Source organism: Thunnus albacares, chromosome 18 (assembly GCF_914725855.1).
Source record: "Thunnus albacares chromosome 18, fThuAlb1.1, whole genome shotgun sequence".
Classification (NCBI taxonomy): domain Eukaryota; kingdom Metazoa; phylum Chordata; class Actinopteri; order Scombriformes; family Scombridae; genus Thunnus; species Thunnus albacares.
In genome coordinates, this window is record NC_058123.1 from 989,236 (window position 1) to 1,015,519 (window position 26,284).

The 26,284-nt window shown below is 38.9% G+C and overlaps 1 protein-coding gene across 2 annotated transcripts; it reads right to left on the bottom strand.

Annotated features, from left to right (window-relative positions):
- LOC122968138 lies at positions 1 to 25,317 on the bottom strand. 2 transcript variants are annotated; one of them, XM_044333137.1, is made up of 5 exons: positions 25,211 to 25,317; positions 24,539 to 24,605; positions 12,301 to 12,364; positions 2,419 to 2,490; positions 1 to 2,276 (listed from the first exon to the last, which is right to left on the bottom strand). In XM_044333137.1, exons 4-5 carry the CDS (start codon positions 2,427 to 2,429, stop codon positions 659 to 661), a joined length of 1,629 nt encoding a protein of 542 aa, XP_044189072.1. In that variant the 5' UTR covers positions 2,430 to 2,490; positions 12,301 to 12,364; positions 24,539 to 24,605; positions 25,211 to 25,317; the 3' UTR covers positions 1 to 658. The 2 variants fall into 2 exon arrangements, with proteins under 2 accessions (XP_044189072.1, XP_044189073.1); XM_044333138.1 differs by lacking the exon at positions 12,301 to 12,364.
- Between the last annotated feature and the right edge of the window lie 967 nt (positions 25,318 to 26,284).

Below are 26,284 nucleotides of genomic sequence, written 5' to 3' on the forward strand. Positions count from 1 at the left end.
TTTAACAAAGTTCAGCAGAAGCTTCAACAGACTCAGAAAGCAGCTGATGATCCAGTGAAGACACTCTGAGCAAACTGGTTTCATCAAGATCACATTTTATTCATGATTCACAGAAAAATGCATCAAGCAGGATATGATTTAATGTAGAGTAACAATATATAGCAGAGAAAAAAATGCATGTTAAAGTAATAAAATACAGTATAAATGGAGTAAAATGGCCTGAGTCATCTAAGACTATTTGAACTAATTAAAGCTGTATGATGCAAATATCATGATGAAAACAAGCTTAAATCAAATCACACACTTTATTTTTATTACTATTTTTAAGATTCATGTTCATGTATACTTTATTACTTTAGCCCACTTTATTTCATAACTGTACTTATCAAAGACACAAAGTCTGAAAGTTGGATTCACCTTCAATACAGCAAGATAATATCAATATCATGAAAAAGGTATTATTAAGTCAGTTGTCCAGAGAATATAATGACAGTGATTTTATTCCACAATAACTCCCAGCAGGTATACCGACTCTATTACATAACAACATGAGACCTCTACAGGCTTTTAAATGTTTTTAAAATATTAATTGATCTTGCATGCCAAAGTAAATTTGGCTCCTATTTTTTTGTTTTGGCCTTGCAGTCCAGGTCAGTGGTTAGAATCTGGGCCACCCTGCATTTTTAACTGTTTGAACTGCTGCTTTACCAGCCGCTGTAACTCTAAGACAGTAACTTAACACTGTCTTGGCTCCTTCATCCTCCTGACTTTTCATCTCTTCCAGCTTCTTGGTCTTCTCTGTGTCTCCTCGCTCCTTCATCTTCTTAATCAGGACATCCAAGTGGACATGAGTGGACACTGAATTAACATTCAGGGCGATCTGCTCCAGTTTGACAACATGTTGGTAGGCCTCATCCAGCAAATCATTCTTCTCTTTGTTGAGCTTTTCTGCCTCTCTTTTAAGAGACAACAACAGGTCATTGCTCTTCTGTTGCTTTGCTTCATATTTCTGCTTCAACTCCTCCACAGTCTTCTTAACTTTCCTGGTTTTGTTCACGTACCTTGAGTTGTCTTTCACATGTTTTGATACATGACACTTCCCTGTACAAACAGTGCAGTGGCCTTTTTTTATGACCTTACAGTGCCCAGGTCTCCAGGCCATTGTGCATGGATAGTGACAGTTCTCTTCACAGTCATCACAGCAGACAGCTCCTTGGTAAAAAACAGTCCACCACATCCCACCATTGATAACCTCTTTGTCTTTGTATACCTCATCCACTTCTACAGTGGTCCTCTCGTCACTCAGTTGTTCAAGTTTCTTCAGAGCTTCTTCAGTCTGCTGGATCCCTTTCTGTTTTAGTTCAATCAGCTCGATTCTTTCTTGCAGGTTGTTGATGCAGGCTGTCAGCTCGACGCGTGTATTCATCACTTCAACTGTCGTACCCAACTCCCGAGTTGCAGTTCTTCCTATAAAATCTGTCAACTGGCGAAATCCCTTCAGTGTTATTTTATATGAATGTTCAAGTTCCTCTATCTCTTCCTCTACTCGGTCTTCATGCTGGCAGTTATCAAACAGGAAGTGAACAGGCTGATTCTTCTCATCTTTGGCACATTTAATGTTTGCAGCTTCAAGAGCTTTCAGAGCATTTTTAGGTCTTCTTCCATCTGAGTGTGTGATGAGAGTGACAATGTTTTCCTCCAGATCTTTTCCAAACAGAGACGTCACTGAATCAAAGATATACATTAGTCGGTCACTCAGTCGATTCACACTCGCCTTCAGCACCAGACCCACTGCATCAATTTCATGAACTCCATCTTCTGAGCTGAACAAGTCAAATAATCTTTGTTTGATGATGACATCGTTTTCAGTCCCTTCTGTGCTTCCGTATCCAGGAGTATCGATGATGGTCAGAGAGAAGGGCAGAGTTTTACCTTCAAAACCAAAGATCTTGTAAATGATCACATCTGATGTGTGACTCTCTGTCTGACTTCTCGTCCCATCTTCTATGATTTTAAACCAGATGTCGTCCTCAAACTTCACTCCCATGGTGTAGTTGACCAGAGCATTGATCAGAGTAGATTTTCCTGTTCCTGTTTCACCTACAAGTAAGATGGTTTTGTTTGTCTTGTTCAGGTTTTTCTCACCAACAATTTTTCTTGTCAGAGTTCCAAACTTCTCTTCCTTCGGTCTCAGCTGGTAGACAGCAGGAGATCCTGCATGGATACGAGTACATTTGGAGATGATGTCCTTGTATTTGGATGAGACGTTACTGATCCTGTAGAATAAGTAAATTTGCTCAGTAAACTTTATATACAAAATTTCACCCCTCCTTTTTGTTCATCAGTAATTGTTTTGTATTCATGGTAAAAAAACAAACAAACAACTACATAAAATTATTGTATATACACATTACTCACTGTGTTGCCATCGTGATGCTGATTCAGAGACTTCTACAGAGTGAGGATGACACAGGTTTGATGGTATTTGGTCTGCGGATGAGATTAAAAAAGTCATTAGCCACAGGTACGTTTATTTGTGATGAAGAACAGTTACACAATAAAACTAGAAGATCTACAAGCCAACACCTACTGCTTCATGTGTGTCCAAGTAGCATGCGGTCACTCATTCACTCACTTGCTGCTACGGAGCCAGCGGTTGCTTACTGTTTCAAAGCAGGAACTAACACATCATTCTTTGGTTTAAGTGCCATTCGTAGTTATAGTGCTCATTTGTGTTTCCAGGTAGTTGTTAAGTGGTAATAATAGGCTTCATGAAAGTAGAATTTATGATGGAGCTGTTGTATTGGATTGCATTAGATTGCACAGGTGTTCCGAATAAAGTGCTTGCTGATTGTACAGTTTAGTACTTTTGTAAATGGTCACAGTGGGAGCCTGTGGTGTTATCTAGAGTTTACTCTTTGATTGTACCCAGTCTCAAAGCTACAGTATGTAGGTTTCCATGTTCTCCCCGTGCCTGTGTGGGTTCTCCAGGTTCTCTGGCTTCCTCCCACAGACCAGAAACATGCAGCTTAGGTCCAGTGTCTAGTATTTAGTGGCATCTAAAAGAACAGAGTTGGTAAAAATTGAATAGATTATTTATAAGTATATTTTGATTAGTCAGCTGAAAGGGAGCGGGTCCCCCTCCACGGTGGCTGCCATGCTGCATCGCCATGTTTCTACAGTAGCGCAGAGTGGACAAACCTAATACTGGCTCTAGTGAGAGCCTTACGCGTTTTTAGATTCAGTGGGTGACCACTGGAAATGCACTGGTTGCAAGCAGACGAAGAAGAAGAAGAGACATGAGAAGTTTTTGAAACCAAAATCTGACAAATGGAAGATCACGCTTATTTAGGAAATCACTGGAGCGTAAATTGTCGTCGTCAATGAAATGAAAACACGAAGAAGTTAAACGGAATCGGGACAAGCGATGGCATAAAACAAGAATAAACCCAGCTGGAAATCCCTGATGAGAGAAATGTTTGCAGGCTGACGCCGAAGTTTCCTGTTTGCTGCTGGACAGGTAAGAGTGTAATTTATATTTATTTCACCCCGCTGGTAATGGTTCAAAACCTAGATGATGTACAATGTTTATTAGCAGTAGATTAGTTTCCCTGAAAAGAAATACTGCCACGTAACGTTAAGTATTAGCACACTGTAGCCTCAATTTGTGCCTCTCACGGAGCTGATGGTCTGATAAGAGACAACAGGGAGGTGACGTCGTGCTAATAACCCAAAAATTTATTCATTTTCTGTGGCAGTAAGACAACACATGGACTGATAACCAACTAAGATATTTAGCGCTGGTGATGTGCTAAAGACAGTAAGTCAGAGTAATGAGTTAGTGTGAAAGATAAACTGAGGAGAAGTCTGCTCATCACCGAGTTAATACATCCTGTGAATATATATTTATATTTTTCACAGTGCTCCATGATTTCATTGTTTGCTCCTAATTTGTCATTTAGGAGCACATGTACACATTGGGGGGCAAAGTTAGCTTATAGTCCAACACAAGAAACGTTTTCCCATTTCAGTGTTGAAAAACATGTAATTGCTACCAGAGTTTTAATTTTACATTTATCAGTCAGAAGTAGAATTTTTCTGTTTATTTTGGTGTGTTTATCCAGGCCAGCCAAGGCTCCCAGCATCTTAGGATGTAACATAATGTAACAAGGGTTTGTGACTCTGTCATAAAGAACTTATTTTCTTGATGTTGCCGTTGTTTCTCCAGCTATGAGAGAGGTCCTGTAGCATCGATGCATGGTATTGCCTTTATCTTCATCCTAAAGTGACTGTGTAATAGGTCAGGGGTATTTCACCATGTGCCATTGATGGCTGGGAGTACGTTGGTTTTCATTACAACCAAAGACAACAAAAGTTGATTTCACTGAATAGCTACTCATCTCTGACTGAAAGTGTGTTAATCAATTAAATAATCTGATCTAGTCTGTTGTTGGGATGAAAATCTGCATGGAATAAGGTTGAACAGTTTCTGGTGAGCACATTAGATAGATAGATAGATAGATAGATAGATAGATAGATAGATAGATAGATAGATAGATGATTTATAATTGTAAGTTCATTCATTTGTGCTGTTTTATTTTTCTCAGGCACTATGGGTTGGCATTATTCACCATGTCTGTGACATTCACACCCGCCATATCAGAAGTATTGCAGACCAAGTCAGGAGAGGTCTGGGTAAGTGATACACATCTGTTTGCCTATGTAGCATATTAACTTACCCCGTAAGTCCTACTCTTGGTTAAATAGCACTATTTTCACATGTACAACTGTATAAAATGTATGAAATAGTAAATTAATTCTGTGTGTAATGGTACTGTCTTCCACAGAAGCAGTTTTCCATGCAGCTGCTGCTCTACACACAGCTCCTGGAGCAGATGAGGAACAGCAGTGCCATTGAATCATGGGTGTTGTTCCTGTCATGAGAGCATCTTCATCCCGAGCAGTAAATTGAATACCTTTGGTGTGGTTTTGGTCTGACCCTTGTCAGCTATTATATGTGCAGCAATTTGACTGCTGGGAGGTGATCAGATAAGTTTAATCACACTGCTTTTAGTGTTCAAACACACTAATGATTTGATAGATTATTCTGTCTTTATCAGTCAACTCTGAAGAACACAGAATAAGTTGTCAAAATGTTTGTTTGAACAGTAAAAGCTGCATGTTTATGTTATCCTTTTATTGTCCATATTGAAAAGGATGTCCAAAAATGTTTCTGTTAAATAAAATATATTTTTATTACAAATGTCATTCTTAGTGTTGTTTTTTTATATTTTTATTTTGTGGTTCAAACTAGTGAATTACAGTCAACATAACCTGGAGTGGCAATGAAAATTAATCCATAACATGTACTACAGTGCCCTGTTCTGAGGATCAGTGGTATTCCAACTTCACTACTGTTTTATGTTGCTTTATAAATATAAATAATGACAATATAAATTAACGGTGGAAGTGGTAATGACAATATAGTGAGTATATATTAATATGTTTATCATTGCAGTTATCACAGCACATCTGATGAATATCTTTTATTTGGTAAACTTGCACATTTAAGTTGAACAAATGTGAATATATAAACAAAAAGTTTTATAATTATCTAGAAAATATATAAATATAGAAAATGTATAGAACAAGTATAAAATAAATAAAATATCAGAAATGTAACAAATAAATATGAGATGATTTGATGCCTTGATGATGAAGAGGCAGGTGTGTGAGTACCTGAGATACTGTCCGGACGTTCCAGAGGACCTGGAGGGAAACTCAGAGGCCAGGTGTGAAACCAGTGTGATGTCTTTGGAGGACCAGGGAACTTCAAACACAAACACAGCAATCGGGAATGACAAGTCGGTTTCCCTGGCCTAAAGAGCTATGCCGTCAACAGATGAAATGTCTATAGGCAGCATAATGGTACTCCCGTTTGTCATCCCCAGGCTTTCTGGTTTGGCCTAATACCATAATGTCCTCCCAGTACCACCTGTGAATGCATAAAAAGCATTTTCAAGACAGTATTGGGAGAAGTGTGGTATTATTATTACACAATCTGCAGGGTACTGGCCACAGCATTTCCTCTCCCGGTCCATAGGCATGTCTGTACAGTTACTACAAGTACACCATGGTACCCCTGGCACTCCAGCAAACGGTGGGACACCATGCCTGCACTGATGCATCATCAAGGCATCAAAAATGAACCCTGGCTGCCTCTGAAGCAGTTCACTGGTGAGCTGCCTGTGCTCCTCCAAGGTCATCTCTTCAAGAAGTCTCTGAAAAAATAAAACAGGAAAAACACAGATAAGGCTTTATAGTTTATAAGTTTCATGATATGTTGGAAATATGGTAATGGTAGTGCAGAATATGGATTGTAGGCTGTCCAGTGTTCCCAAACTTGTCTACAACAATAACATGATACTGCTCGATACTGTTCCTATATAGTATTCATATAATCATTCAGTAGTGTTGCTGATGTTTTCAGTAGCCTCTTTTATATAGAGAACCCACATTATAGCCTTAAAGAAGATCCAAGGGGAGGACATCACTCTTCATTTGATAACGTTAAAAGTAAAGTTAGACTTTTCTGTCGGCTTCCTGACTCATTTTAAAAAGACGAGAAGAAGAGAGAGAGAGAGCAGCTGTGGTCGAGTGAGCTAGAGGGTGAATGAAGAGAGGGAGCGCTAGTAACGTTAGTGGGGGAACTGGTGAATCAGATCAATAAACGTTATTTTCTGATTGTTTCACAGCGGTTAGCTTCTAAAGCACAAACACATCCACACACCTCTTCAACCCTGCAGCTGTGCAATGCGCTGCCTGATTTGGTCTGAATACGGGCTAAGCAGAACAGCGAGGCGGATTACAGGCGCAGTATTCCCGCCTTGAACAGGCTGTGTAAAAGGGGCTACTGACTCACATTACACAGATAACACATCAAACTATACAGACTACAGTAATGTAAAGCACAGAGCTGCTATGTAAATACCACTTTGTGTTGTGTTGGCATTTTTAATATTGTGCAGAGCGGATAGGAATATGATAAAATAATTGTATAAATGACGTCACAAACCTCAGTCGCTTCGGTCCCTTGGGAGGGTTTCCAGCCTCTTCCCCTGCTCCCGCGGTGCTGGTGTTTGCTCTCCTCTCCGGCCCTGCCTGCAGCAGCATCATTAACTCGCCCTCTTCCTCCTCCTCTAACCTCCGGTACTTGACTCTGCAAACGGATAATAAAATATGTAACGTTATCCTGCCAACGCTATCTCGCTATCAATAATGCCTAACGTTAGAATAAAATAAAGTAAGTTTTGTTTAGCATGACGTTGCTAATGTTAGCTTGAATTACCAAAACAATAAAACACTCATAATTGCTATCTTACTTGTGAGCTATAACCTACAGTATTATAGACTAAATAACTAAATACATATTCACCTCATCGCTTGACTTGTTAGAAATGCTCGGAGTTGTCGTGGACGATGACATCTTCAGCAAATAGCTTCTTGTCCTTGAAGGCCACCGTATATTCTGGAATCTCTCCACAGTCTTAGGGAGGGGAGGGGTGAGCGGCGGAGTGCTTCAATCTAGAACCTCACCGTTAGAGGCCGCTAAATACCACACATATTACACACTGGACCTTTAATTAACACTGTGTGGATATTTTTTCTGATTAAAGACAACAGAGGGTTTGGTTTTTATTTCCAGTCACCTGGTTATTCTGAGCTGCAGTGATGGATTCAGAGTGTAAAAGTATCGGCAGCATTCACTTTAGAAATAAATTAAACTAAATTAAAATGTTACAATCATCATCAGGTCTTTAGTGCTGATAATTATCTCTGTTTGTAAGAAGTTCAGGTTTAAAACCAGTGTCAGAGTGACACATGACAGTCTGGAACATCAAAGTGATTCAACTGACCACTAAAATATTCATTGCTTTTTAATTACTGGTCACTTATTGTAAACTCAGGTCTTTTGTCAATATCCTGTAGAAATGATGACTTTGTTTTTCCAGTGATCTTGTTGGTCAGTTGTTGGGCTGTTGATACATTTGATCTGATCATCTGAAGTTAATTTATCATTTTATTTGAAAACCTGAGAAACTCAAAAATAGCTGGTTTACCCACTAATCTTGCCTTGTGGTACAGGCCTTAGTAAACACAACATTACACAAAACCAAAAGGTTTGGGACAACAAGTATGAGTATTTTCTTTTCATGAATGTGTTTAATGTGCCACTGAGCAAAACTGGGGAGAGACTCAGCAGCCAGACATTTCTCCTTTCTCTGTTTGGGAGCGGCTGAGATTGTCACTACAATAAGAATAGCTGGTCCACCTTAAGTCAGTCCACCTTAAGTAAACTGGTCCGGTTAGGCTAACTCATTGTCGCTATCTTCGGGACTAACCCTCTTCACTATAATCATCTTAAGGATCTTGAAGATTTGTAGCATTATTCACTGACAAATAGCTTAAACTGTACACACATTACACTCATATGTTCACAGCTGCTAACTTCATACTCTCTGTCACACACATATACTCTCTCTCTCTCTACTGTCATGTCACCCAAACATGTGCAGAAACCAACCAGAGAGAAACAATCTGAATAAGAATTTACATAATTATTGGACGCTAATTAGACGCTTTCCTATTGAACGGATTATCAAAGGTTTACACCACCCCTCTCAACCCGATTGAAAATTCCTTCTGATAAGTCCAGTCTCTTCCAACTGAGGTGGTTACATGAGGCATTTTTATTCTGATTGGGATTATTAGTGGAATATTAGGGTCCATCTAAATGTGGCTATTGTGACATGAATTTTCCATGTCACGTTGAAATACAATCAGAAACAGTGAGAAAAAGTGAAGAGGTCTAGTTGCATTTTAGTTTTGTCCAGCAGAGAGCAGCAGAGAGCAGCCAACACTAAACACAGACACTGTCATCATCTGTTTCTTTTATGAGATGGGATTGAGATTTTATGAGATTGTCCTTGCCAAAATGAAGAACAATCAATTTTCCAATCATGACATGAGGGCTGAGCCATGGGCTTAATTCATTGTAGACATAAGCTGATGGCAGCCATGACAGACATTCTTCTACAGAAATGTTTTCCTGTGGTCAGCTGGATGGATAAAACATACATTTATGTATTCATATTTATTTTACATGTATCATGTATCATATTAAAATGAGACTCTGTAATCTCTGCTGAGCAGCAGCAACAGAGGCACCTGCTGCCATGAGTTGTAATTACAGGATCCTAGCATGTTTAATTCTATTAATATCTTGGCGGTGAGGGTAGTGTACTATTCCAATAGGAGAGAAACACTATTTGGAGGGAAACAGACTTTAACATAAAACTGGGACAGAGAGGAAAGGAAATATCTAATTATAAAGGAGGAACAGTAAACTTCTGAACACACCCTGGGGGGCGGTACCACCCCCATTGAGAAACACTACCGTAGAGGGTCATTTATCACAACCAAATGCTAAACAAGACTTTTTTGAAAAATGTTACAATTAACTTTAATGAGCTGAAAACACACTATGCTCTGTGAATCTTGGATTATGTTACGTAATCAATGTTGTCAATCACAACATAGCCATGCCCTAATGCATACGCTACTTTATTGTCTATTTTATTCTAAATGGGACCATAATTTACTAAATGAACATCATGTTGTATTGAAGAAGACTAAAGAGAAGACTCTGAAACTAGCAATTGAGTCCATAAACTCATTAGGAAAATATTTACTGAGGTAATAAATCAAGTGAGAAGTGGAGTCATTTTCTCATAGACTTCTATACAATCTGACAGTCGAGTCGCCCCCTGCTGGCCATTAGAGAGACTGCAGGTTTAAGGCACTTCCACATTTGCTTCACTTTTCAGACCTGGTGCTAACATTTAGCTGCTAACAGCCAGCATTAAATTAACTGAGCTACGTTTCAATGCACATCATCTTCACACACTGCGTAAAATACAGTCTGGTGGCTGCTAGCATGCAGCTTATCTTTGTTCATATCCATGTAAGGTACATATTGACAAGCTAAAGAATGATCGCAATTCACAGAAGGACTGATAAATACATGAACACAGTTAAGATGAGTCTGTTAATAAATAAAGATACTATTAGTGTTAATTGTGACAAAAATAACACCGGTATTTAAAGGTAGTTTGTGTAACTTAGTTTTATTTAGTGGAGGCAGATATAACACAAGCTAGGTTTTCATCCAAATTTTGCACAAATTTTAAGCTGGCAGTAATTACATGGAAGGCAAGGAGACCAAAGGATGGGGAAATTACTACTACTACTACTGACTGTCAACTGTCACTATCACTTTGTTCTGACAGCACAACAAAGTGCCATTTGAGAAAATTACTGCAAAGTAATATGAGTGGTATTTTCTACTGCGAATTATTAAATGGCAAAAAGTTTGCCTTAAACTTTTATCAGTAAAGTTATTCACTGCAAAAATCATCCATGCTTTAGTCTCACTTTCAGCCCCTCAAGCTATCATTAGCTTGTGTTCTACTAAATCAGTCACTGTAAGCTAATGCTAAGTTACACTAATTACCTATCAACACAACTTAGTGAGAAGTGTCTGTAAGTGTTTGTACAACTTCCTGCAGCACAATCCATCAAATAAAATTACAGACAGTCAATCACATGTGTTTCATGAAAACTAAAGGCCAATTCATACTCTTCGCAAAGGTCTGCATGCAGCCCAAACTTTGTGACTGCACAGACTGTACGCATAGGAAATTCGTTAACTGCACATGTGCTAGAAAATCAAACAGGAAAGCCTGTCTCGTTTACTTCATGTATGTACTTTATTCCTGTTCTTATAAAGATGTTGCTTTTTTTCTATTTTTGACTTTTTCTTGTTGTTATAGCAGCTCCTCAGCTGCATTCAGGCTGAAAACAGTCCTGTGTAAAACAATACAAGGGGCTGTGTTGGTGCGGGCATGTTGTTTAAAGTGCTTATGAGACAATTAAATGTAATGCAGCAGTCCAGTTGGAGTAACAGGTTATTGTGTTTAAAGGCTGATCAGAAAAACACTGCTCAGTGGTTTGTTATATTCACAGACTGGATTTTACAACTCTGGAAAGTTGCAACTCTGTTTACTAGTGCTCATGTGTGGAACATGTCTGTGTCCACAGACCCCGAAAAATATTAATGGAACTGCATGCGTTTCCACAGCTGGAAACCTTTGTATTACGTGTTGGCAGCTCTCTCTGCTCTCTGCTGGGCACTGAGATGCTTTACACCTCTTTGATTTCTGTGTTATGGTTTGATTTTAATGTGGCATGGAAAATTCATGTCACAGTGAAATACATTTGTATTAAACACATATAAATACATTTCAGTTATTAAACACAAAAGGCTAAATAAATGTCCTTAAATATATGTTTATCCTTAAATTATGACACTTGTTTTTATTTAGGCATTTGAAATCTTCAAACAGTCATCATTATACTGAGACTCAGTGTAAATTGGATTATTTATATTCACCAGTTCAACCATCAGTTCAACCATCTAAACCAGTGGTTTTTGACCACATCACCTCTTCAAAGGAAAGCTTTATCATGGCAGAACGAGCCACCCAACCATCAATATAACATGCATACAGAATATCTACACACATGCTGAACAGTTTTAACAATATTATATTTTTATTATATATTAAGTTAAATAATATAGGCCATTCTCATCACTCAGAATAAAGGCCAATGGGTACTCTGAAGATTTACAGATAAATATTTAATTGAAAATAGACAATGAATTCAATTAAATAAGCTAATATGTTAAATTTATTTCTTTAAATATTAAAATGATCCCATATTTAAGATGTACAAAGACAAACAAAAAAATAATTAAAAAAAGGTTTGGGGCATTTAAAGGGACATGTGAGCTGTTGTGGAGAGGGAGTCCACTGACAGGACATTTCTTGTTTTCATGTATACCAGTGATGAGACACATAACACATATATGATATTGGGAACATGCAAGACCACAGTGAATGCACTTTAAAAACACCTTAAACATGTATTATTAAAAACACACAATAAACTCTATTTGGAACAGTAGAAAACTATTACACATGACATTATAATATAATTTCCTATAACAATAATAAGTATATAATGGGGTGTTAATATTTTATGGGAACATATATGTGAACAGGTTCAGCTGTGCAGCAGTTAATTGTCTTTAACTCATAATATTTATAATAATAATTAATATACTCATAATACCGAACAGTTTTGGATGTTAGATGATAATAAATGAATTGTACTCACATTGTGAGTGACTGGTGGTGCAGATGGCTCTGAACAGAATGGACTGAATGTGTGTATTTGGTCTCTGTGTGAGAGAATAAATGAAAATAAAATAATGCTTTAACATACAGTGAAAATTATCATATATATATTATACAATATAATATATCATATATCATATATATAAAAAAAGTCTCCCTCTCACCCCCCTCCCATGGGGGGTGGTGGTGTGTCTTCCTCAAGCTCAGGTCCTCTACCAGAGTTCTGGGAGTTTGAGGGTTCTGTGCAGTATCTTAGCTGTTCCTAGGATTGCGCTCTTCTGGACAGAGACCTCAGATGTTGTACCTGGAATCTGCTGGAGCCACTCTCCCAGTTTGTGGGTCACAGCCCCCAGTGCTCCAATTACCACTGGTACCACTGTTGCCTTTACTCCCCACATCTTTTCTAGCTCCTCTTGGTATCTTCTCGTGTTCCTTCTTCTTGATGTTGCTGTCGCTTGGGATTGCTACGTCTATCAACACTGCCTTCTTCTGTTGTTGGTCAATCAACACAATGTCTGGTTGGTTCGCCATCACCAGCTTGTCAGTCTGGATCTGGAAACCCCACAGGATCTTGGCTTGGTCATTCTCAACCACCTTAGGAGGTGTCTCCCATACTCAGTGCAGATGTTCCTGTACACTATGCCAGCCACTTGGTTATGGCGTTCCATGTACGCTGTTCCTGCCTGCATCTTACACCCTGCTATTATGTGCTGAACTGTCTCAGGAGCATCTTTGCACAGCCTGCACCTGGGGTTCTGTCTGGTGTGGCAGATCCCCACCTCTATTGATCTTGTACTGAGTGCCTGTTCTTGTGCTGCCATGATCAGTGCTTCTGTGCTGTCCTTCAGTCCAGCCTTTTCCAGCCACTGGTAGGATTTCTTGATATCAGCCCCTTCTTCTATCTGTCGGTGGTACATGCCGTGTAGGGGCTTGTCCCTCCATGATGGTCAGCAGCCAGTAAAATAAGGCAGATATCTGGGTACAAGTACAGGGCTGTACTGGGAAAATCATCAGGTTGGGAAATATAGCGTGCAATATAGCCCCTGTCAGGCCACTCTTTAAGTGGGGGGTCTGGGGGTCCCCACTCGGAAAATTTTAGTTACAAAGACTTGATTTCTTACATTCTGGTGAATTTTAGTGCATGTGAATAACAAACTAATGAGCCAACATCTGCTTAGTACAATGTACTGTTATGAACCTCAAATAAAACCAAAGGTACATATCATGAAGGAGGGAGACGACACTACTACTACTGTGGCACCAACGCTGCTCTCTACACCTTCAAAAAGCAAAAAGCAAGAGCACAACACCCTCCTCAGTTTACTGATATACACAAACAGTTACCCATCAAAGGTTAAAATAGCCCTTTAACCAACACAAACATTAAATAACACAGATCTTTAAGTTTCAACAAATTGCAGCAGCCTGAACAGTGACAGAAGATGTTGTGTTGTCTCAATAATTTCAAATTATGAGCTCAAAGTATGAACTCACTGACTGAAATTTTCACCAAATCAAATTAATTTTCAAATAATATTGACCACATTAACTAGACTAGATATGCCAATTATGCCATCAATGTTTTTGAAAAATTAGAAAGGGAACTACCACTTTTATTATTGATTGTATAGTTTCAGCTGGCAGCTTTAACATTGACAGCGGACGATGATGACGCATCTGTAACATTAGCTACATTAGCTAGCTAGCAATTGTTAGTGAGCTAGCATGTTTATTTATCTTTCTTTTTTTCTCTCTTTCCCTCTCTGCTCTAGTCTTCCTCTTTTTTCCACCGTCCATCTTGCTGCAAAGTCATTTAGCTGCTCTAAACCATGGATGTATCATAAGAGCTGGATACCGGACTATAAATGGCGCCCATTCAGTCCTATAGGAATTGCTCGGCTGGCGCATACGCCAAAAAAAGTTTCTAGTTTCCGGGTTTGCTTCCACGTTGTGCGGCCCACCGAATTGTTAGTGTTTCCCACACTGGCCCCACCTGTGAGTTCCCACTCGGCCCATTGACTTTACATTGTGATGACATCACAGATTTTTAGATCGCTCTCTCGGCTCGAGGAAAGTTTAAAAATATAAAACCTCCATGAATCAAAAATTCATAACAGAAAGACTCATAATTGCCGTTGTTTGCAGTTTGAGGTGTCCTGCCAGCAGTTTTACAGAAGTCTCTTTTACAATGGTGGTCTATGGGGGAAAATGTTTTTTGGGCCGAAGGGGGATTTTGCAATACAGTGAGTGGCTACTGGGAAAAATTGGCTGCAAGGCTCAGCGGTGGCACCCTATACAGCTGTTATTATACATACACGCCCTAAATGCACTTGCTGCCAAATGAAACGTGTCACTACCACCTACTACATGCAGAGATAAAGCGCTTTCTCATTAGTTACCCCCTCTGAAACAAATCTGAGCAAGCCTGGAACAGACTGACCCTTAGCTCACCAACCCCCGGCAGAACTTGAGATACACAACACTGATGAGTACGAACATGTTGTATAGAAGCATTTTAAAAGTCACAAAAAAAACAAATATTAATACAGGAGGAGGATGTGAGGAGGAGGGAGTCAGATTCTGAAGCAAGCAGCAGTGTAGGGCAGAAATGGCAGAGCTTCAGTTACACCGCGACTCAATGCCCCAAAGCAAGATCTCACCAGCTCTCCAGCCGGTGAGTGCCACTGTTAGCTCTGGAGGCAAAAACTGTCTTCATGTTGAAATAAACAGACAGGTCTTCCTGCCATTATTATTATTATCATTTTTCTCTGGCCAGGGGAGGTCATGTCATGCCCATTGACTATATATAAAGAATATAAAGATGGATGACATGACAGCTCCCCAAAGGTGGAGCCAAAACATCTGGATCGCCCCTTGGTGGATGCCTGCAGTATAGGTTATAAGTCCCGCCCCCTCCATGTTAGTGGATGGGACCAGAGCCAAACTAAAAAATCAAAGTACAAGCAAATAAATTAATTAAGGTCGCTCTTATCACACTGATGTATGTTCAGATGCTCATTGTTCTGATAAGTTTGTTTTTAATTAGTTATTTGACAATATAAAAAGGGGGTGTGATGTCGTGATTGACAGCTATGACAGCCACTGTCAAACCACATAGCCATGTTCCCCCCTCCTCAGCCACTCCCCGCCCCCCTCTTTGCCGCTAGCCCACTTTTTTTTCAGCATTTTTAAAATTATGCAGTGGGTGGAGTTAGGCTCAGACCTGGGGGTGAAGTTATAATTTAATGGCAACAGCTGCATTGTGTGTTGTACTGACATTTAAAAAGATGTGATCACTAATGCTTTCACAGAGTAGTGAAAGCATTGGTGACTGTATCTGCTGTTACTACCCCTCCCTTTCTGCCCGCAGTGGTTGACTGGCCACTTCCTGCAGGAGCTGGCAGTCAGGGATGGTCGTTAGGTAATGCCGGGACACCTGGATAGGCCCCCACCAAGGCTATAAATAGTAGTCTGATCCATTGTCTCTCTCTCTCCTAGGCTCCACATTTCTTCTAGTTCTGGTATTTTCTTTTGCATTCAACAGAAGCATACACACCTCACTCATCCACACATTACACTCATTACTGATGCAGTTACTCTCCATGCCTCATGCCTTTTGTATATAGTTATGTTGTTTTAGTTTCAAATAAAACAAATAATTGGCACCTGAACTTGACTCGCTTCCCCTCTTTGTCACAGGCATTGAGCTGGTTTGTGACACTCCCCATAAATCAACATGGCATTCTCTGGGCTGACTGTGTCACATGGTATCATGAGCACATCTCAGAGGAATACTGATTTGCTTATCTGTTAAAATACACAAGGTATTAACCTGGTTCCAGACCTCTGAGTCACCAACCACATCTCTGATTTTTTCAAAGATGATGTTTGAAGTCTTACTGTTTCACACTACACAAATATTTATCTAAAGTTTTTTTTGAATGTTTTAAGTCACCAGAGTGAATTACAAACCAAATACAGCTAGGTTTCTTTCTGTTTTGATTCACATTTCTGCTTGCCCCCTCCCCCTCTTCTTCACTCTTTTCTCTATGTGTCTATCCATCTCTGTTTTTGTGACTTTTATTATAGTAGAATAACTGAATTCATGTTTCAGCTGCTCTCAGACACAGGAATAAGATATATCAGGCTTTGATACACAGACAATACTTGCTAGTATATTGACAAGAAGAAAAATACAGAAAATCTCCAGAATTATCCTTTAATTCATGCTACAAATGCTATTTTTAATTTTAAAAATGGTGGTTCAGTGTGTGGAGGAGCAGGAAGAAGTGAGGAGTCTGTTCTGAGCAGAGTATTTATAGTCAAGGAGATGGGACAGACTCTCTGCATGTTCTTAATGTTGATGCTCAATGACTAGAAGAGGGAGGGCAGGAACAGTGAAACAACTGCTGCTTTCAGAGTGATGTGTTGAAACATGAAGACTCACAGCAGTAAGGTTTCTCAAAGCAAACAGCATCAACATGGAACCTGAACACACAGGAGGTAACTGATGCACACAGCTGATGGTGAACAGGAGACAGTAATGTGGGGGGTAAACACACAGAACAGGGAGAAAATACAGACTCAGCTTGATAAGAAAGGAAACACGTCTGTGTCCAAACTGTATAACTGCAGCGTTCACACTGTAGAAATGTCAGCATGCAGCATGAGGTTTATGTTTAACACAACTGAAAAAACTTTTTACTCGCTATTTGTGATGTTTCCAAATGTGTTACTTGGCAGTCATCTTCCTCATCAGTTTGAATGGGACTGTTGGTGCACATCTTACAACACCTCCTGCAGCCAATCAATCAATCAATCAATCAATCAATCAATCAATCAATCAATCAATCAATCAATCAATCAATCAATCAATCCTTATTTTTTATTGAAAAGTCAGTCCAGGTAGAAAGTCACTCCGCCCTCCCTTCACTTCCTGTTTAAGTGATGGTTTGAAATCACTCTGTTTCTCTGAAATCACATGACAACAGGAACACAGACACCCGTATACGCCTGATGGTGGCATAGAGCTGAATGGAAATAGAGTTCTGGTCCATAAAAACACACCTATATATTTATCTATATACTGTATATCTAGACAGAGAATTTGGGGGGAAAAAAGAAAAACACAGGTGCAGGTCCTTCTCTATATGTCCACCAAATTATTACCAAATCAGAAAGGAGATGTTATAGAGACACTCAGACATGTTTGACTTGTGTGTGTGTGAATGGTTTGATGTGAGCTTTAACTTGTGTGTATGTGTAGTCTGTCCTTTTCCAGGTCTCCATGGTGATAGTGGCTCAGGGATTCAAGTCCTGCTTCACAGCACCTTGATGTCCCATTAATCCATCTATAATTTCATCATCCTATTTTCCATGCTGTATTTCCGTAATTTGTCTTTCGTCTTGTATCCTGTACACCCAACATCTACTTCCTGTCTGTCCATTTCTTCCTGTTAAAGGGACAGGTTTTCTTCAAACTGAAGGTCCCCTGAGGCTAATTAGTAATTTGTGATATTGGACTATATGAATAACATTGATTTGACTTAAAAATGCATAAACACTAAATTGGATTGAAGGACACATAGAGGAGGAAATGGAGTCTTAAGACCATAAGCCAATATAAAAACATTAAAAGACATTTAAAATCTATTGTAATAGTAGTTAATGTTCAGGCTACTAAAACTATTTTTACAGCATTTCATATAAATAGTACAGCACAACCGCTGCAGTTCTGACAATGATAAGAGGAAGAAAAGTTCTTTTCAAGCTACGTTATTACACCTCAACAGGCCTACAGAAGAGGAACTAGATTAACCACATTTTGTAGTTTGCATGATTCCAGCGCAAAACCACCATTAGTCATGTCACCTTCCTGTTCTGTATCATCTCTCGGCTCCTCTGGTTGTTGGTTATAACAAGGCCGCATAACAATATCCTGATCATTTTCAGGATCATCTTCTGCTTCACACAGTGCACTCTCTTTATACATGCCAGTTTCCATCAAATCTTTATCATAATCTGCATTGTCCATGTTTCATCCTCATAATCATCATCATCATCATCTTCCTCCTCAGTAAGTATTGGGTCACAAAACTCAGCTTCATCTCTGATAGTTACATCCTCATAGTGTGAATCTGTTTCGGTTTATACAGTACCTGCACAAGTTTAGACCAACGTACAGTCTGACACAACTGATGCCTTTTAGAACAGAATCGTCTCTTTAAATTCACTCTCATGACCTGAGACTCACTCCTCAGTCTGGGTAAAGCATCCACTGATTCCTGTTCCTCAGATGGGACATAAACCATTATATTGCTTTCTGTTGGCTCCATTGTTAAAGTGATTATGGCAGGTGTAAAAGATCCACTTGTTTCTTCTTTCATCAGACACCTAAACTGTTGATTGCTGCAGTCATCATCACAAACATGAACATCGTTTCCTGTTAAGCATGCTGCAACCACATTTGGATTTCTGACCTTATACAGGACTGTTCTTGTTTTGGAAATGATGCTTCATGACAGACAGTGCACACATAAGTGGGACCTGCCATTTGTAATTTGAAAGCAGATATGGCCTCTTGGATCAACAGTTGTCACTCTCATGTTTTTGTTTATTTATCTGTCTGTATTTCCTTTTTATTTTCAAAACTTTTTTATTTCCTAAAACTTTACTCGTCACCTCATTGCAGACAGACCTCTGCCTATTTATACACCCATAACACAGAGACGGTGCAGCATTTAACATTTAGGGAAGAACTTCAAAGGTGATTCTTGCTTTGCACTTTTCATTTATTGTCTACTTTTTACAACCTAAGTTTGTGGAAAGGAGAAGGGGAACAACAGGTTATGGAGAGTCCCTTGTAAGCACTTCACTTGTGACAGTAGCTCAGCTTTATCTCTGGGGAACACTCCCAACTCTGGGAGTGATGTCCACTTAAGGAAATGTGCTCATGTAGCAAGTGAATGTGACTCCCTTCTTGAGACCTGCTGATAGACGTAACAACGGAGCAGAGAAGAGAGATTTTTTTCTTCCGAAAACAAATAATTAAAATTTTTTTTGTATGAAACAAATATTCCTAAAAATGCTGAATAATATATTTGTATTCAGGCACACCCCTATTCCCTGTTGATTGTAAAATTGATCAAAGTTGCTGTGCTACCTGCTGATCAATGAGACGACCCAACAGACATGTGATGTGAATTCATGTATTCAGTTATCCTTGAGTTATCCTAGAGTCCTTTTTTTTGCTTGAGTACCTGCCCCCCAAAATGTCTGAGCTCAGCCCAACTATATTAATATATTATTATAACTATATAACACTGTACACAGGTTTCTATTTTATGCAGAATGACATGTTCAGCTTGTTTAGAATAATAGTTATGCTTATTTTTGGCTTTAGTTGCTTTTATGATGCTTTTAATGATAAGGCATGGATATTTTCTACAGAGATACAGAATGAAAGCTTCACTGAAATGCAAACAACTCAACAAACAACCAGACATGTGGTTAGTGTCTGTTCTGCAGGTTTTTTTAGGTCTCATCATATTTCTGAAATCACATGACCAGAGAATCACCACACAAACACAATGTCAGAAGTGTTTTTTGTTGCATAAGTACATTTTGGTTGTGAGGTTCTGTTGTGCTGAGCTGCACATTAGTAAAGAGAACTGTGGGAAGAGTTTTGAAAAAATGAAGTCAGTGTAGATAAATGTGTCTAACTGTAAAAAACTTTCAATAGTTTTTAAAAATACTTTACAAATATGTGTAAAATAAGTTGTAATTCCACAGTGTTCCTGGTAGTGAGAAAACATTTCATGAATTTCATTCTTTTTTTTTAATGGCAGTCTGTTGTTTTGAATTTGATATTATATAATTGTTACTAATATATATATATATTTTTAAATTGTATATTCGGTACTTTTATTGTATGTATATAGCTCTGAATGACTAGGAACCTGAGTGAAAATGCAACTGCAATTGTTGATTAAGACAATGACAATAAAGCTCTCTAAAACCTCTTGAATCATGTGTATAGATGATATGATATTAATCCATAAACAAGAGAACAGACAAACAGGGGGTTACATAGGAAAGACTACTGCTGGTCACAAAGGTCCTAAAGTCGTACAGAGTAAAAGGTGACAACTAACAACTAACAAGTTATCAGTCCACGACAATCTACTACAGCAGTATACATCCACATATTGGGAAATTTAGTGATTTCTTGATCCTTCAGCTATGCCCTCCACTAGAGCATTGTTCCTGATAGCTTCTGCCAGGGGCTCAATTGCAAGTGCAAATAATTGTGGGGATACTGGGCAGCCCTGCCTGTCCCTCTGACCAGGAGGATGCAAGGGATCACATACCATTTGTCAGGACAGAAACTGTTTCAGAGCCTTTTGATCCATATAAACAGCTGATAACCATAACGGTTTCCACTGTGTACATTTAAACACAGCAGAAGGTCATGGTTTGGACTTTATTTAATTTTCTTTTTGTCTTCACAGCTTGAACAAAATGAGTGAATGAATAAATAAATAACTTCAAAATAACACTAGCACACTTTTATTTCTTAAATTATAAATGCTAAGGTTTTAAATAAAAGGGTCCAGTCCAATACAGAAGTGACCACGAATAAAATGGGGATTAACTGAAGTAGCCTATTTTTGTAAAAGTCTCTCACAGTTCTTCTATTTTATCTTTCAGAACACGGACATGACAAAAGGGTTGCGAGGGTGAAAAGACACTTGACAGAACCGTCTTTTGAGTGTCTGTTTCTGTCTGTCAGACATTCTTTGACATGCAGCTGAATTAAGCTGACAGTTAACCTGCCACGGAGCAGCTAGTTCTGATGACTAAGTTACCATGGTTACTGAGCTGGGACTCATATAAGCCGCAGTGATGGAACGAACTCTCATTTAAATTAGTGAGGCTTATTGAAATAAGCCAAGTTATTCCATTACCCAGCTTGATAGAATACCCCCCTGGTGGCGAGCATGGATGTATTAAAAGAGCTCTTATTATACATCCATGGTGGCGAGTAGAATAGCGTTTGGTAATAATCTCCACCCTGTGGTTTCTCACAGCCAATAAAATCGAACTGTAATCACCTAAACAGTAAAGAATAAGGACAGACCACACTAATCAAGCACTGATCTTATTTGCTGTTTGTTTCGGTAGCCTAGAGAAAATCCCAAGTATGCACTTGAGTGTTATTTTATTATTTATTTATTTATATTTCATTATTATTATTTATTTATATGATTGTATGTTCAAGTATGTGAAGTAGAGTGTAATTATATCAGCCACTTAATAGGTAATGGCTGTTCATTCATGCTTGTTAACTGGGATAAACCAGCTAGCCTGCTGATACTGTAACATTTATTTATTTAATTTATGAGATAATCAAAGCAAAAATGTGAACAGAAAGAGCAAAAAGTGAGCAATAGACATATATTAAAACTAGAAAAATCCAGCACAGCTGTATTTGTTGTTACAGCATCACATTTCATACAGTGTCCAATTTGAAATTACAGTTTTTTGGCTGCTTTGCTTTTTACTTGAAGGCTACAGGCCAATATTTAAATGTAACTCTTATTCTAATGCAGCCTGTAGCTTAAATAATGAAACACACAAAGTTTCTGTTCAATTGTTAATGTTTATAAAAAGTTTTAAATAAATGAGTGTGTCCTGAAAGGGATTTCTGGTTTTGCCATGATATCAAATCAGGTACTGAGAGCAGTGAAACTTCGGTGGTAGTTCTAGTATAGTGACATCACTAGTTTATACTATAGTTTCATGCAATTTACTGAGGACTTATTTTGAGAAATTCTCTATTGCGCTTCTGATTTGGCTGTGAGATTTGCTGATTTTGGGTGCATAAGATGTGATTAATTTGAATGAATGTGATGATGCTTTCAGTCCAAAATGGCGCCATCACTACTGCAGCGCCACCTAGCGGCGGTTGCCAAAACAGCACCAGAGTTTTGTGTCTTCTTTACTCTTTGTTTCAACTAACTCCAATGTAAACCCACCGATGTCATTATTAGACACTCAGAGCAACTGCTCCGGCCATCCATTCACTCAAATGTTAACCCGACCACGGCATTATAAAACGCTTTGAGCAGCAGTCTGGTGGGCAGAGGACCTGCTGAAGAAGTATTTTGCTCACTGTCACTTCCTATTTTAAGGTTTTCTTTTAATTATGTCCTCAACATTTCTCAACACAACAACACAAAAGTGTCCTTCATAACTGAACAATACGCCATGTTATAGCCATCAGTTTTGATTATTTCTCCTTCGATTCTGAGAAATAAAGTTTTTTTTGTCAATATTGGATAGCAGGAACTCAGCCACTGTTGCTATGGAGATGAAGACAGTCTATGACACTCCAGAGAACCTAATCACATAATCTATTCCAAAATGATTCAGTGTCTGAAAATGAACTGAATGTTTGTTAGGTTTCTTAGTTTCTTCTTGGATGTGTTATTAATACATTAATATGAGCATTCTGTTGTGGGCGGATGTGGTGCGTTCGACTACTATTTTGAGTTGTCTGCTTTTTATAGCCTGTGATTCTAAAATGTGAAGTTGTTCATTTAATTTTATTTTTTAAGAATATGTGTCTGAGGATATTTAATATGAAATCATCTTTCTTAAAACATTGTCTTCCTCAGTTAATATTGAGCCACATCATCCTATAGAACACTCCAACAGTGTGTATGTGTATTTGTGTGAATGGCCTTAACCAGCTGCACACATCAGTTTGGGATAAATTCAGTAATTAAAAGTAAATAGCAAATATAAAAGTAAATAAAAGTTTTGTAGCCTAACACAAAAGAGACTGTCTTCGTCTGCTATAGTAATGGTCCAGGAGGCTCATGGGTAATGTCGGTGGCTACAATCCGAAACGCAATTGCAAACTGACAAAAAAACCTAATTTCTCAGAATCGAAGGAGAAATAATTAAAACTGATGGCCTTTATATTAACCACATTGTTGAGTAACAAGGACATTTTTGTGTTTTGTGTCTTACAATATTGCATTTTCCACTTAGAATAAAAGGATTTTTTTGTTTATGCAGAAAGAAACTTGACAGTCACTTCACAGCCCTTACCTGTATTGAGAGAATAACAGCACCTGGGCTTCTTTTGTAACCTCTTCAACCTGGGTTAGGGGATTGTACAACTCAGTCCATAAGAATGTACAATTTTTATGCAATTTCTTTCTATTGAATGGAGGATTCATAGTGGATCAGGTGGCTAAACTCATACATGAATCCATGAGCTCATAGTGTCCAAAAATATGGGTTTACATTGGAATTATTTGAAAGCCTGGTGTGGTGGTCTCATACAGGCGCTAAAGGGCACCTTGTACATCAGTATCGGACGCCGAGGGGTGTGACAAAGCATCGGTATTTGACACTCTGAGAATGAGAACAGGTTAGCACACAGCAGCACTCTGCACACAACAAAGGAGAGAGACGGAGAGGCTGGGGAAACACTGAAGCGCATAAAAACACAGCAATGTAACCTGGTCACTATGCAACAAGTCCCAACTTCACACCCTCCACGCTGTTATTGGTTGGCAGCTACACACTCACCACCCAAAGTTGGCTTGGATCTTGAAGTTGTAGCATTTATTCACCGACAAATACCCTGAACTGTTCACACACTGCGATGCTACGTTCACAGCTATACTGCTAACTTCATCACTCTGCTCCGGTCTCCAGCCAGAGCAGACACGACACACTCTTTCTCTCTCTCCACTGCACACTCACAACCTATAGTCTGAACAATCCCTTAAAGGAGCTACGCTACTTGTATAACACTATAGTAAGTTATTGCTGTCAGACAGCCCTTTGCTTTGCGCTTTATTTTCTCAACCATAGAACCATAGAACATATTCCTACAGGGCTGTCTGACAGCAAAGTAAAGCAGTGAAAATATTCTAAATATAGTGTACATTTGAACCGATATTGATTTTTTTAGGTGGACCTTTTTTAGGTGGCTAAAATATGTTTTGTTTCTGACCCCGTTCACAGCAGTACATTGCTTAGCTTCCATGCCGGTACTCCTGTGTGCTTCTCCAAACTGGGGGGTTCCGACCCAAATCTACTGTAGGTAATACACTGACTATGGATAACTACCTAATACAACCCCACTCCAAACAATCCGAACTATCCCTTTAATGGTAAATGATGCTAATGTTACTCACAATGTTGCTTTGGTGATGCTTGGTACACAGAGCTCCACATGCTGAAGATCAAACTGTTGATTGGTGTCTAAATAAAAAGAGAAATAATCAATAAAACTTTAAGCACAATCATTCATTCATCTGTATAAAGAAAAGTTGATTCCTTAAAACTACAATCAAATCTCAAACAGACATGCAACAAGTGTAGATATGTTAAAGGACAGTTCTGCTGTTCTTTCATGTTTTACATCATTTTAAGTCAAGTCAGTTTTATTTCTATAGATAATAATATAAATAACATACGACCCCCTCTGTCCTCAGACCCTCACATGACCAAAGATCACATGTAAAGAACACAGTGTTAAAGGGTTAATAGTGTTGTGTTGATGGAGACGTTATCTTCAGTCAGTCTTATGTTACTACTGACAACAAATTATATCAACATGACAAACATGATAACACGGTGTCACCATGACTGACGGTCTACACTGCGGCTCTTTACAGACTGAACTCTGTTGGTGAAGGCTGACCACAGTTAATATGGCAGCTTCAGGATTTGGTCGTTGCTGTCAGAGCTTCATCAGTGACTTCTGATGAAGCTCTGAGATGATTTGAAGCAGCAGGATGAGAATCAGCTGTAATGTGTGTTTTTTACTGGAGGGAGCCGAACATGAAGGTGAAGATCTGGTTTACCTGTCGAGCTACGTTCCAGGTCTCAGGTGAGGTCACGAGCTTTGGGTGGTGACTGAAGGAAAAAAGCGTCTGAAAGGAGTTTGCTTTGCAGGGTGTCTAGACTGGAGGTCCTGAAAATGGATGAATGGACAGTTTGTTTACTGGATGACACATTATTTACTCTCAACTTCCCCATAAATACAGATAGAGATGATGATGTCATCCAAATCTTATTTGGCAAAGCAAATTAACACACATGTATTTTGTGGAATATGAAGTTAATCCTAGAATCATTCATCCAAATCAGTGTAAGCTTTTCAGTACAATGTTATTGTACAAGAATAAATGCAGATATCTATAAATATCAAGTTATCATGTTGAGTGAATATTTTTTCTGTCCCATTTCAAACTTTGTGTAGAGTCTAAAGTATTTGTATTTCATCGTTGGTCTGTCAGAGTTTTCTTATCTGTGTTGTCGGCCTCAGGAAGCTGTGAGATGCTGAGGAGGCAGGAAGAGCAGAGAGGAGTCAGACTGCAGAGGTTTTATAGTCCATCAGAGAAGGGACGGACTCTCTGTGGTCACATGATTTCACAGAAACTCTCGTCCTGACTCTCAGTGACTCAACCTTTCCGTTTTCATTGTGTAATTGTCTGAAATGCCAGAGATTCTACCGCCCTTGGACTCACAGATAACAGTGACATGCAGAGACCAGCCAACACACAGCATGATTGTTCCTGGGAACAACTGAAGACTTGCTTCCTAGATGGCATGAATGAGAATATCAGCCATCAAGTACAAAAACACTGCACTGGGTGGGAAAGAGATCCTTTAAACACAATACAAAACCATACTATCCTTGCTGAAAAAATCCAGAAATCAGCAGTAGAAAAAGCCACACGGAACGAAGAAAACTAACCCAGAAGCTCCAAATGGCCCTGCTACAAGCCATTCAAACACCACAACAGGGACAGGGCAGAGGTCGAGGGTGAGGCAGATTTACAGGGGCTGTGGCCCAGATTATTGGAACAGAGACTGTCCACAAGGAAATCAACAGAAATCGCAGTTCTCTCGCAGAACTAGCCGAAGCACAAGAC